This window comes from Phyllostomus hastatus, unplaced genomic scaffold (genome assembly GCF_019186645.2).
Source record: "Phyllostomus hastatus isolate PE091 unplaced genomic scaffold, TTU_PhHast_1.1 phas_scaffold_555, whole genome shotgun sequence".
Lineage (NCBI taxonomy): Eukaryota > Metazoa > Chordata > Mammalia > Chiroptera > Phyllostomidae > Phyllostomus > Phyllostomus hastatus.
In genome coordinates this window covers 5,418,770-5,432,250 of record NW_025334036.1, presented here as the reverse complement: position 1 = coordinate 5,432,250, position 13,481 = coordinate 5,418,770, and the positions used below count along the sequence as shown (strand labels likewise).

The window sequence follows — 13,481 nt, the reverse complement described above, 5'->3', positions numbered from 1 at the left end:
GGCTGCTGTGCCCCGGCCGAAACTGCTCCCCCAGTCTCAGAACTGGCATCTCATTAGGGCAGAATCCAGGAGTGGGGGTGGCAGGGCTGTTGGGGTCTGTGCAGAGCAGTGTCAGGGGTCAGTCCTGGGGGAGCAGAAGAGGAACTTGGGACAGATGGGATGGAGAGCTGAAAGGAGTGAGGGGTGCACCCTAGTTTTGTGAGAAAGTCAGAGGTCAAGACCAGCACTTTGTTTCTGGTCCGGCATTCGTGTGTATCTGCACCGGCTGGTGGGCCGTGACTCCCAGGGATGGAGCTTTTGGGGGTGGGGGGTGGGGAGACCACCCGAGCTGGGCCTGTGAGACAGGTGTGCCACCAAAGAAAGAAGGAGTGCATTCCTTGCCTTACTTCATGGGGGGCTACCTGAAACCAGCATTCACGGTGCTGCAGGGGAAAGGCCTCATTGTGACAAGAGCAGCCCTTCCATGTGTAAGAGTTTTCTCTCACCTCTGCCCTGCATCATCCCAGCGAGCAAAACACCTATAGATGTGTCCTCAGAGGTTGTGTTCATGAATTCTCATGCTAAAAGGTGCTTTTTTTCTTTTTCCTTCAGGTATATGTTGGGGGGGGTGCATTTATTTTTCCTTCCCACTCTCTCTTTTCTTTATTCTGTAGCCAAGGAGCATGGCATGATCTGCCCCCCCCCCCGACAATCATGTGGGACAGCTCAGTCTTCCCTGCGCGCCTGGGCCTTAGAGGATCAGAGGACTTGCATGCTGGAAGCTCCACCCCTCACAGAAGGTGGAGACGCTCAGGGGGCCTTTACTTCTTCCCTCCTGTCCTCAGATGCAGTGGGGCCTGGGGGGAGGTGGAGCAGCTCTGCAGACGTGAGGTGTCACACAGGTTCCCAGCATGGCAGGTGTTCCACTCAAAGCCATGAAGAGGGGAAGTGACCAGAGGGCACGGACCCCACAACTGAGTCCTAGAAGTTGAGGGCTGGGGCAGGCAGGCCTGGCTTTGAGAGGCAGTGCCTGAGCTGCCCCCGCAAAACCCTCCACGGGGGGGGCGGGTGCTGGCTGCGAGCCAAGGCCCTCCTGTGCAGCGGAGCTCTTGTTGGGGGGGGTCACAAACGGCAGGGGGCTCGCGCTCCGTCTTCACAAACTAACACTGCGCTTCCAGCGGGCGGGCACTAGTGATCCGCCCAGAAATCATCAGGCGTTGGTCACACGGGCCACTGGTGGCGATGTCGTCGATAGGGTCCACGTCCGCGTCCCTGGGGACTCGGCGGACACGCAGGTTCTGGTTCGGGAGCTTGGGGGCTGGGCCTGACAAGCTCCCAGGGGGCACCCCCAAGGGAGTCTGGGAAGCGGGGCCTGAAGGAAGACAGGGCACTCAGGTGTTGACCCGGAGAGGAGGAGGCGAAGGAGGAGACCGTGGACTCTCTGCACTGGGCTGGAGGAGGTGCGGCAGGGTCCAGGCCGGCGTGACTCCTCCCGGCTTGTCTGCGGCAGCAGGAGGCGGCGGTCAGTGCTGCGCTTTGGTGCCAGTCTGCCTGCGTGGGGCCTGGCGTGTGCTCCTAGGCTCCGTGCTTGGGGCTTAGCACCTCCGTGCCTCGGTTTCCTGCTCTGTAAAGCAGGGGTGGGCGGTGTGCTGACGGTCGTGCTACCGCTGTGGGGTCGCTGTGGAAGCCAGGAGGTTATGTAAGGGGCCCAGTGCGGCGTAGGGAATGTCCGCGGCAGCCCTTTGCTTTCTCAGCCAGAGCTCCTGTCCCTCAGCCCGGGACCTCAGGGGGCCTGGGCACCTGTGCCCTGCCTGCCACAGTTGTGCAAGCGCTCTTGGGTCTCTTGTTACCCGGGAGCCGGCAACAAACCAAAATAAAGGAAGAGGGGGGCAGCGGGGAGGGCCAGGCCTCTGCAGGGAGTCTGACCAGGTCAGCTGGGAATGCCTGTCAGCCGTCCAGGGTGGCTCCTGCATGGGCCTGGAGGTGGGAGAGTGACTCACGCTGGTGCCCTCTCCACCCCCGCGCGCCCAAATGCTCAGCCCTCCCCGGGCCCAGGCTCACCTAATCCCCGCAGTGGGAGTCGGGGGGCCACTGCGCCTGTGCTGAGGGCTAGGGTTGCACGGTGGTGACTTCACACTCAGCAGCATGTGCAGCTGAGGCCTCGGTGCAGCAGTGTCCCGCAAGGCGGGCAGCGAGGTCGGCTTGGCAGCCGCTGCTCCTCCACCCCGACCTGGCCGCAGGCAGCCGGTTCCCCGGGACACCAGGAGGGGATGGCAGAACAAGAAGGCAGCGGGTTGCAGGTCCTGCTGCACACACTTCAGGTAGGAAGAGGTAGAGGGGCGCCCAACCCGGCGGGCTGGGTCTTTGCGAGCCAGGCCTGCCTTGGCTACCGCAGGCCCCTCCGGCACCGGGGGCCGGTGTGCTCACCAGTAATAATAGCTCAGGAGTCAGCAGCAGCTCTCCTCACCTTGAGGCTGATCCAAGTGATGCTCTGGCGTTTAAATATTTAACGGGACGATGTTGATGAGTGCTCTGCTTAAATTATTGAACCTGGTGGGATCAGAGGCTCAGGCTAAAAGATCCAGGTTCGCAAGAGATGGGAAAAAGCCGGAGAAAAAGCCTCTCTGGCAAACGGGGACGTGCCGAAGCTCCTCCTGAACACGGCAGAACCCCCGCGGGAGCACGGGGCCCCGGAGGGAAGGGCTAGCAGGGAAGTGGTCTTCTCTGGGCTGCTCCTGCCAGGTGTCTGTTCCTGGGCCCCCGAAGAGTGGTCTGCATTCCAGCTGCCCGGGGTTGCCTGCTAATAGGGTCTCTTCCCAGGTGGGATCTGGCCCGAAGGCATCAGAATCGCCGGGGGCAGGGACCTGGCAGTATGATGCCCCGCAGGGTGGTTCTGTTCATTCCGAATTTTGAGAACTCTTGTCCGTACCCTGGAACCATCCGGGGACCCACCCACCAAGACTCAGATTCAGTTGGTCTGGGAGCCATCTGGGCGTTGAAATTTCGAAAACTCCCCAGATTGTCTCAATGTGCAGCTAAGGCCAGGAACCGGGGCTGGGAGCCCTGGGGAGCGAGAAGCTTGGGCTTAACCAGAGGTGGAGACTGCCAGGCCTCGGAGGGGCCCAAGGGGTCGTCCAAATCTGAGGCCCATGAACAGGGGTCACAGAAGATGGACTTCTCACACCACTGATTTAGAATGTAAACATTTTGTACGTACGTTCATTTTCCCCTGCTGTAAAAAAAAAACTGCTTTTGTTTTCCTCCGATTCTTAAGGAGATCTATATCCCTAAAAAGTTATGGAATGAATAAGTCTAGCCTTCCAGTGTGCAGATAAGGAAATGGAGTCTCAGAAATGAAAAGGCCTCGCCAAGGTCACGTAATTACGTCACTGGGGAACGGGGACTAGCCCCAAACAATCTCGAGATCCGGCGGACGTAGCCCTGGCCGGGTGGCTCAGGTGGTTGAAGGGTCGTCCTAAAAGGTTGTGGGCTTGACTTCCCGTCAAGGCGCATGCCCAGATTGCAGGCTCTATCCCCGGTCTGGGCTGTGTGCATGGGAGGCGACCGATCCATCTTTCTCTCTCTTTGAGATCTCTCTCTGTCTTCCCCTCTCCCTTTTCTCTCTCTCTAAAAATCAAGAAACAAATCCTTGGGTGAGGATTTATAAAAACAGGCCTGGTTGACTTACCCAGTGCGTGAAAGACAAGAAAGCATCTGGGCTAGGAGTGTGGGGAGTGGGAGTGAACTTCGGAATGAATCCACCGTTGCCTTGGAAGCCGCCACTGGTTGAGCTCAAGCTCTTGAATCCCCACCAGTGGGGATTTATAATTGATATTTAGAATGATCGCTCCAGGGCACTGCAAGATTCTCAATCAGAGAAAGATTTAATTATGTTCAATATACCCTACTTAGTCCCCAATTAACCAGAACATTAAAATAACTGGAACATGCTTTCCCTGTGCACTCTAGTTGGTCAGAATCTGGCTGTAGAATCACTTGGGTCCCTGACCCAGCCTTGAATCAGCCCCAGAAGCACCTCCACGATTCCCCTTTCTGTCTTGATAGCGCCAGTCAGAACTCTGACGTAACTTTAAAAAAAGGAGAGAGAGAGAGAGAGAGAAAGAGAACTCAGAGCAGATATTTAGTGGAATGGTATTTCACAGTGGGTTTGGGGCCCTCTCCCCAGCCCCCGTGGACTAGGACAGCCCAGGGTTTCTGAGAAGGGGTTAGCCGAAACGCTTTTGACTGGAGATCCCAAAGGTCTTCCTGATTCAAGCCAGGCTCTCTTTCCCTTGTGCACAAAGGCGACGGAAGGCTTTGCGTCGCCCCTCAGACCTCTGGGGAAGACAGTGGGTACGTCTGAACAGAATGGGAGCTCAGGTGCAAGTTCCCCAGAACGACCCAGAACACTGACAAGGGAAGGGAGGAAAAAAAGGACAGAAGACCAGAAGAATCAACCCACGGGATGACAGATTTCCCAGTGACATGACAGAAGTCCTTTATTACAGAGCATCCCCACGTCTGCCTCCTTGGGGCACAGTGACACAGCAAACCAGGGCATTAAAAACAATCGGTTTTCGGCGTATTACCTTTTCCTGTGCAAATGGGAAAGGTATTCAGTGATTTTTTTTCCTCTCTCTCAATTTAAACTCAGCATTATCTCTCTCCTGAAAGTATGCGAGTCGGATTTCTACCCAGACATTTTCTAAGTCCTCACTTTTACAGCTTGGCTTTGAGGCAGAAAATCAGACCGAGTCTCGGGGGGCCCCGGGGAAAGGGGAGGCCGCCTCCGGCACAGGTGTCTCGCCCATTCTTGGCACCCAGCGGCGGTGTATCCTCAGGAAAGTCTCCCAAGCCCTCGGAGCCTTCATTTCCATGTCTGCACAAGGGGCAGTAAAAACATGTTCCTTGGCGCTCCGTGCGAGGATTAAGAGACTCCATTTGTAAAGTGTTTGTGAGCCATAAACGGCTGTTCAGATGACTGCGGGCGGCTTCATGATTTCCACGGTCGAGCACACAGTGGAAAGACTGGGAACGCTCGCCTACGCTTTTCATCGACCTACCCCGCTTTTTTCCTGGGTGGACTCCAGTCCGCCCGGAAAAAAAGCAAAGGTGTCTCGTTCTGTCCTGCGCTCACCTCTCCGTGTGCTTTGAACTAGTGGGGGAGGAGCGGGGGAGGAGCGGGAGCTGCCGGAGGAGCGGGGGAGGAGCAGGGGCTGCCAGGGGAGCAGGAGGGGGGCTCCGTGCCAACCCTCACCCCGTGGCACCCCACAAAGTGCCAGTTCAATTCCTGAGCACGGCAGGAAGCGTCCGGAATTAACGTGGTCAGCTCTGGCACACTTGGAGCTGCAACAGGCGCCCATTTTCGTTGTTTGCGTTTGCACGGGGTTGTTTTACGTTACAGCAGCTCCGACGAAATCCCAGGTCTGTGCCTTTGCCAAAACGTGCACAGGCAACTCCTGTTCTCAACGTGGGCTCCGGGAAGGTCATCTATTATGGATCGCGAAGGAGGCTGCGGGCTGCTGGGCTTCCTGTCTGGAGTTAGCATTGAACTTAGATAAGAGAAAACCGGGGCGGGGCGGCCTCCCCACGCATCCCCTTGGACTTGTTCCTCCGATGGTTATGTCCAAAGACAACAGGTGAGCACGGCCTCCGGGCTGCAGAAAAGAGGTGGGCAGGAAAATGATGACTGATACGCTTCATTCATAGCGCTTGGGAGATTGGTTTCCGAGACACGTGCTTGAAATTTCCCTCCCTAGAAATCTCCATGGAGGATGTGGGAATATCCATCTATCGCACATCTATGGGGCCAGGTGGAGCGGAAACAGCGCTTTCTCCTTGGACCGGAACAGGAAGGTTTGGCCAAATCGAGAGAACAATTTTCCTCTTAGATAGCAGACACTGTGTAGGCTCTTTAAAGATCATAGGATTTCTCTCTTTGGTGAAGTTTGAGGCTTTTGGAGGGTTTTTTTTTTTCTTCGTTTTTTTTTTTTTTTTAGACTTCCATTTCAACCGCAATGCAAACATGCAAGCAAACTGAAATTGGTCTTAGTTTCAAGCATCCGTAGAATTCAAGACAAAGGAAAACCCCGTAAGGACAAGCCAAATGGAAAAGGGACAGAGTTGTCAAGAAATCGCACCTGTCAGAGTCTACGGAGTGACTTGGGGCCGGTCAGACTGGACAGCAGAGGGGTCAGGGGGGCAGGTATGTGTGCTGAGCTGGAAAGTCAGGAGAAGCCTGTTATCTGGTGTTTTGTGTTTTGAATATTTGGCTGCTTTCACAGTTTCTTAAGTTCCTTGGAACTAGAGATGGGAGAAAACGAGCGTTTCCCGAGGGCCCGCTCTATGCCAAGTTTGCACACCAGCTCCTAACAGCGCTCTCTCTGCCACCTGTGAGGGAGGTGTTGGCTGCTATGTCTTTCAGACTAGGACAAGGCTCAGCTGCTCAGGACTCAACGACGACAGAAACCTGAGAAATTCCTGGTAAATTCCTAGAGGGATGTGAAGTGGATCCTGGCCCTCCAAAGTCTTTCCACTGGTCAGCGTTGCTTACAGAGGGAGTACCCACTCATTCTTGGCTTCGAGGGGTATGGATTCTCTGTAATGGAGGGGAGGCTTATTTAGAATTAAAAGGATGTTCCACATTCTATTTTGGTATGTGGTTTAATAAACTCTTGGTAAAGGAAGGTAACACTTTGGATTTGGGTCAATGGGATAGTTTCAGTATCCGTCTCTCCATCACTATCTGCATGCTGGAAGAGATTCCGAGAAGACTGCTGTGTAGGGTGGTATATCAAGAAGATCAAAGTCATTTGAACTGTGACTCAGCCACTCAAAAGTTACATGGCTCAGAACAAACTCTTGAACTTCTCTTTACTGGGATTTCTTTGTCTGCACAATGAGAATTATAATACCCACTCATGGGCTTCTTGTATGCGTAGAGAAAAATGCATGTAGAAAGGTAAGCGTAGTTTGTGTCCCAATAAACAGTCAGGTAATTAAACACAGCTCCTGCCTTCATGCAACTACAATGTTAACGGTACAAGGGAGGAGATAAAAATATTTCCAGGTAAAGGTTGCCTGTCGTGAGAGCCGTGGCATAGGTAAACAGCAGAAGAAACTTCTGTGGCAGTTGGGAGAAGAAACTCCTGGCTGGAGATTCAGGGAGGGCCTTGGAAAGCCGTGGGTTTCAGCGGGGGAAGGCGTGGTTACCGGAACAGGAGGGTGCCCGTGAGCTTCCCCGAGTCTTAAAGGCCTGGAGAGTATTCAGGAGTTGCCACGGAACGGACTCTGATCAGCACAGACAGTCCATGGAGGGGAGGAAAGGAGTTGTCCGCATGCTGCGGAGTCTTCAGTGGCAAGCTGCAGACCCGGCCACGGCCTTGAGGATTGCTGTCCAGCCCTAACTGTGCCTGATGGGGGTACAGGACATTCGGCCAAGGGGACTGTTGTCAGGCTATGTGGACTGGGGTCATTTGACAGGACCACATCACTGCTTTTTTCTGGTCGAGTAATGTGATCCACTCCCCCCAACTCCCGCCCCTCCATCCCGGACCTGCCTTTTGTTTTAACTGTTAACTGTGTTAACCTCCATTTTTTAAAAAGATTTATTTATTTTATTTTTAGAGAGGGAAGGGAGGGAGAAAGAGAGAGAGAGAAACATGAATGTGCGGTTGCTGGGGGCCGTGGCCTGCAACCCTGGCATGTGCCCTGGCTGGGAATCGAACCTGCGACACTTTGGTTCGCAGCCTGCACTCAATCCACTGAGCTATGCCAGCCAGGGCTAACCTCCATTTTTAATTGGGAAGAAATGCAGATTATTTTAGAAGCAGCATTTAGGTGTCCCTGTGTCAAAGCTGCTCCAATAACATGACTGCATTACAAGGATGAGACTCGAGGTGAGAAGTCCCATCCTCGCTTGGGAATTGAGAGCAGTTGGCATGTCCATCATCGAACTCAGATTCTGGATCTGACTCTCTGCCTGGACACCCACCTGCTCAGGGCAGGGGGTGGGGGACCAAGGGCCACCGTTGCTTTGAGGTCTCATTAGAAATGTGGCATTGCTGGAGACATGTTGAGGCAAATGGGCCACAGAACAACCCACGTCCACAGTGGAAATCCATAACTTGGCAACATTGCCTCCACAATTTACTCAGTTACTAAAACTGGAGCCACTCTTACGAAAGCCAAACATAGCCTCCGTCCGAGGCCTGGGAGCTGGGAAAGTATGCAACCAAGGAGAGAAGTTGGTCCAGGTTTCCAATTACGTGTAAGCGTGGGACAGGCAGCTGTGAGTCAAACAGACTGGGCGCCCCTTCATATTTCAGAAATGCATGCATGGAAATGCATCCTCTTGGGCGTGACCGCCATATCTCTTTGCCAGTCCTGGAGTGAAGGAGGTTGAGTGTTTGTGAGCCCTTTGCTTTTTAACAGAGTGAATACCGCATGGTTCCTTCAAAGCATAGGTTCACAAACCGGGTACTCATTAGAGGAAAGTGTGTAGGATGAGGGAGAGATCGACAGCAGAGGTGCTAGGGATAAAGGAATGAGCAGAACAAAGGGTGAGGAAGAAAATAGAATGGCACAGAGTATGTGCTCAGTGCTCATTTTTTCCTTCTCTCCTCCCTCCCTCCGTCTCTTCCCCCCTCCTTCTCTCCCTTCCCTTCTTCTTCCTTCTCTCCCTTGTTTCTTTCCCTCTTTTGTTTTTTTAAAATAATATTTTGCAAAGCAAACCTATCCTCGTAATCAGCATCCAGAGGAGTAGACTCTCAGCATCCCAGAAGACCCCTATTACCTCCACGTGCAGTCGCTGCTCCCCCAGTGTAACTGCTCCCCTGATTTCTACACCGCAGATCAGCCTTGCATGCTTTGTACTTCCTGCAAAGGGAAGCCCACAGCCAGCCCCCCTTGCGTCTGGCTCCTTGGACTCAGCATTGCGCAATTCCGCCATGTTGTTGCACGTGGCTGTAGACTGTTGACATTCTTGTTGCTGACGAGCATCCCATTGTGTGACTGTACCAGTATTGACTTATTCATTCTAGACTTGATGGTATTTGGGGTAGGAACGCTGTAGATATTCTAGTGTGTGTTCTTGTGGACATACGTATGCGTGTCTATTGTCATATACCCAGGAGTGGAGTCGAGTGGCCACAGGCGCCCCAATGGTCAGCTTTAGTAGATAATGACACCTTTCAAAAACGGTCACTCCAAAATAAACCCTTACTAGCCATATAAATGCCATTCGCTTGTGTGAGTACTGGGTGCTCAGTACTTTCATGTTTATTAGTTCAAAGTGACTTGAGATTCTTCGCATGGAAGGACTTTGTCAGATTCATATTTTATATGTTCATAAAATAGTGAAAACCATTACAAACAATTATTAAACAGTTCCTGCAAGTCAGGCGTCCTCTCCTTTAATCCTCACAACCACCCTGTGAGGCCGGCAGTGCCATCACCCCCATTTTAAAGCTCTAACACGCAAGATCGGAGAGCTAACCAATTCCCAAGGTCACACCGTGAGCAACATGGCTGGAATCTGAGCAGAGAGAACCTGACACCCGGCGACGTGCGCTCGTCAGGTGTGCTCACTCTCTGAGGAGAAGGAGAAGCATGGGGAGAAGGTTCTGAACAGGTTTTCCTGGGTGGTAGGGGTCTGCCGGGGACAGTGGAGACCACCCCCGCTGGGCACATCCAGGCGGCATGGCGGCTGTCCCCACCTGTCTGCAAGGCCTGGCCAAGAGGGCAGAGAGCTGGCACCTGGAGCAGAGGCCAGCATGCCCTGACAGACAACATGTGTTTTAAGCCTTCTGGCCCCAGGGTCTCATCTCAACTGCTCAACCCCGCCCCTGTAGCTGTCAACAATATGCAAATGAGTGGGCGGGGATACAGTCCAGTAAAAGTTTATGTACAAACCCAGGCAGTGGGCAGGACTTGGCCAGCGAGAGGTAGTTTGCTGATCCCTGGCCTGGAGGCCTTCAGGACACAAGCCTGGTGGGTGATGGAGTGGGAAGAGAGACTCACAGAACCTGAAACGCACGTGCAGGGTGTCATCTCCGGAGTCACGTCTGCGGTGGCCTCCTCCAATGTTGCAGGTGGAGACAGCTCTGGTGTCCACCAGCCCTCCGGGGTGGGCTCCCAGATCATCTCGGCGGCTGTCATCAGTGTGATGGGCGACCGCCTTGCAGAAATCCGCTTTCAGCAGCAGCAGCAGCACCAGCATGGCTGGCGGTCAAAGCCGCACTCCTCAACCTGGGTTCTCTGGGGTGCAGATGGGTGTCCCCCTCACAAGGGTCTTAGGGACAGACAGGTTGGGATGTCAGGGTAACTACATTTACTAGATTCCTTTACTGAAAAATCACCAGTCTTTTCAAATCTTCTCAAACAATTATGGCTTTAGGCTGTCCGTTTAAATGCGTTTTACTCAGAGGGGATGTCTCTGACAGCCCAGTGAGCCACACACTCTGGGCCTGGCCTCTCTTTTGAGTCCCTACACGGGATTTATTCCCTGGTCCTGTTCGTGTCCTCCCTCCGTCCACCAGGGTCGGAACTGCATCTGTCTTATGTACCCATTTCCCTAAAGCGCTATCCAGCACTTAGTAGATATTTGTTGATTGAGTGGTAAGATGAATGTGCATGGTATATTAAGTTGGGTCTATAATATATAGCATTTCCAAACCATCCAGGAGACGGGATAATTTTTATGACAAAACCCTACTGGTAGCACACAGGACATTAGAGATCATGGAATCCACTCGGGAGACAATGGTCATAGACCGATGCCATCTTAAATCACTGCTGTACATGGCGGTTGAGTTTCTCTTGGTTGAAAAACGGACCGATGGCATCTTGAAAATATTCTGATCTGAATGGAGGCAAAATTAGTGCTATTGGAGGTCTCGGGTCATTCTGCTTGGTGAGTTCCACCGTTCGAGGGTTCTTCAACCTTCCTGTGAGCTTTGCATCGACACGAATTCTGGTTCTTACTCGGCTGTAAGAAAGAATATAAGGACAGATGTGGAGGTTTTGAGAGAGGTTCTTCTAGTGGCTTCAGAGAGCCGTTCTGCTTTTGATCAAGAGGCCAGATGGCGATAAGGACAGCCTCAGCCTCGGGTTTCAGATGAAAGGCAGGGTCGGATTTCACACTTGGGGTATCTGATGCAACCTTCCCGGAGGGACCTGCAGGGAAGGCAGCGTCTCCAATAAATGTCAGTAATGAATCCTCTCTCCGTCCTTCCCCCACCAAAGAAGAAAACCCCAGTGGATGTTCACATCCCTTATCTCCGGCTCCCACCAATCAGGAGAGCCCAGTGCCCTATATTTCAGACCCCGAGGCCTCTTTGTCCCATCCCTCTTCACACTCACATTGATCCAAGCGGCTCCTGTGACAAGGCAGGGATCTCTTACTTTTCACAACAGCTAAATGAAGAAGGGGCTACACGCAAATCCCATTTTCCCCTTGACTTTCAGTATTTAATCATCACATGTATATTATGCATCTTCATACATACAGACATGTAGCAGAACATTATATGGTATATGTCCTAAAGGAGAAAAATTCTCCAAAGGACAGCTAAAATCTTGGTCTGAGCAAGAGGCTGAGATGGTAATACTTGAGGGCAGATGAGTATTAAAATTCAAGGAGTGTTCTTCCTGGGAGCCGCTCACGTTTGTGGAGCACTTGCTGGGTGCCAGGGAACGCTCTGAGCATCTTACGTGTGCTGTTGCACGCGGTCCTCACGCCACTCCCGTGAGTTACGACGGTTACCTCCATTTCACAGACGGAGAACCCAACACCCTCGGTCACCTCCAGGTCACACAGCCTCTCAGTGACAGAAGCAGGATGCGCACCCGGGCACGGTCTCACTCCCGGTGGCCATCACTCATCAAGCTTCGGATTCGCTTTTCCTTCTCCTTGCCCGTTTCACCACTCAACTTTTTTATTGCCTGATTAAAGAAGGAATACACGTCGTTATTATAAAAAGCTAATGAATCTACAGATATAAATTATAGGGAGTAAAATTTCCCCCATAGAATCCTGCTCCCTAAGACAAGCACGCAAGGCCTGCTGTATGTTCTGTTAGAGGTTTATATGCCCATAGCAGTATGTATATATATTTCTATTGCTATATAACTGCATCTATATCTACATCATTTCCACAAACTATTATTGAATTTGCTTTTCCAACATATAATTAAACATCTTTCAAACCCCAGCTTATTCTTTTGTGGTAATAATATAGCAGTTTAGTGTATACATGTACCATAATTTAAATAAATAGAAGTACATTTTCTTAAAGTGTTTCACTTGAGTTTGACTTTGTTTTTATTTTTATTTTTTGATGTTACATAAGTTATATTTTAATAGTCGACTCTATCAAACCTTTTTTTTTGCATGAATTATTTTTGGCCACAAGGTATTTTTTCCCCCATGATTTAACTCCTATATTTAATGGTGTTTAAATTAATTCCTTACTGTTCTCTGTTTTTCTTAAGTCTTGCGGCTGCATGGAGCTTCTCTGGCATGCCGCACTTCCCCAGTGTGTGGGCCACAGGTTACCAGTGAACTAGAATCTGTAAAAGCTGACCTAGAAGGGTTGACAACAGATGAACTGGAAAAATTTTTTAACTGAAAAACAAACAAAAAGCAAAACTAAGAACTCAGTGGCTCAGTTTATCTTGGCCAGAGATGCTGAATATTCCTGAGGAATTCAGACCATGAGGCCTCCTTGCCTCCGTCATAAAACCAAGAGACAAATAATGACGATAACGGCTAATTTACCATCCAAACAGCAGAGGAGGATGGAGGTAACAAGAAATAGGAGAAGACGCAAGAAGAGGAGGGGAGAGAGGAGAGGAGGAGAAAGGAGAGACTTTGTTGAGCACGGACTACGTTCCAGGCCCTCTGCTCTGCCCTGCCTCCCGCAGCGGCAGGGCTGGTGGCCTCTGGATGCACACGCCTCTGTGGATGGATCGGTCTCTCAAGTTCAGAGTTCAGGGGTGACTCAGCAAACTAGGGTCTCTTATTCTCTTCTGGACCAACCCAGTCTTGGTTCTTCTTAGGGCTCTTTCTAGCTGTTCTTGGCACGCAGGGAGTTCTCGGGCCCAGTTCAACAAGCTTCGAGGAAATGGGTGGGTTTTACACAGACAGCTTTTATTTGGTGTGACTTACACGTCACAGGAGGTACCTGACGTGGTGCCAGTATTGACAGAGTGACCTGCCAGCTGGGTCCTCCATCCCTTCACATCTCACTTGAGAATGACTTCCCTCTTTCCTTCCAAATGTCTTCCTCCCTGGGCTGTTCCTTAGTTCTGGAAATGGCACCGGGACACAATCCACGTGAGCAGCAGTGTGCCAACAAGCGTGCTGGGTCTGATGGGTAGGTAACGTGTCCAGTGCACTGTGGCCTGGCATTCTGTTGTCTTTATTTGTCAAGCGCTTGGGCATGCAGAGGGAACTGGATGGTTCCATATTTGGTGCCCGTGGCGCTTACACTGTGCACCCT

General features: G+C 51.9%; 1 protein-coding gene across 2 annotated transcripts in view; it reads left to right on the top strand.

Annotated features, from left to right (window-relative positions):
- Positions 1 to 1,978: 1,978 nt before the first annotated feature.
- AGBL1 (AGBL carboxypeptidase 1) overlaps positions 1,979 to 13,481 on the top strand; it is a 479,354-nt gene continuing 467,851 nt past the window's right edge. For both annotated transcript variants that reach the window (XM_045825119.1, XM_045825117.1), the window contains exon 1: positions 1,979 to 2,300. In XM_045825119.1, the coding sequence (XP_045681075.1) occupies positions 2,250 to 2,300 (51 nt within the window). In that variant the 5' untranslated portion in view covers positions 1,979 to 2,249. The remainder of the gene's footprint in view (positions 2,301 to 13,481) is intronic.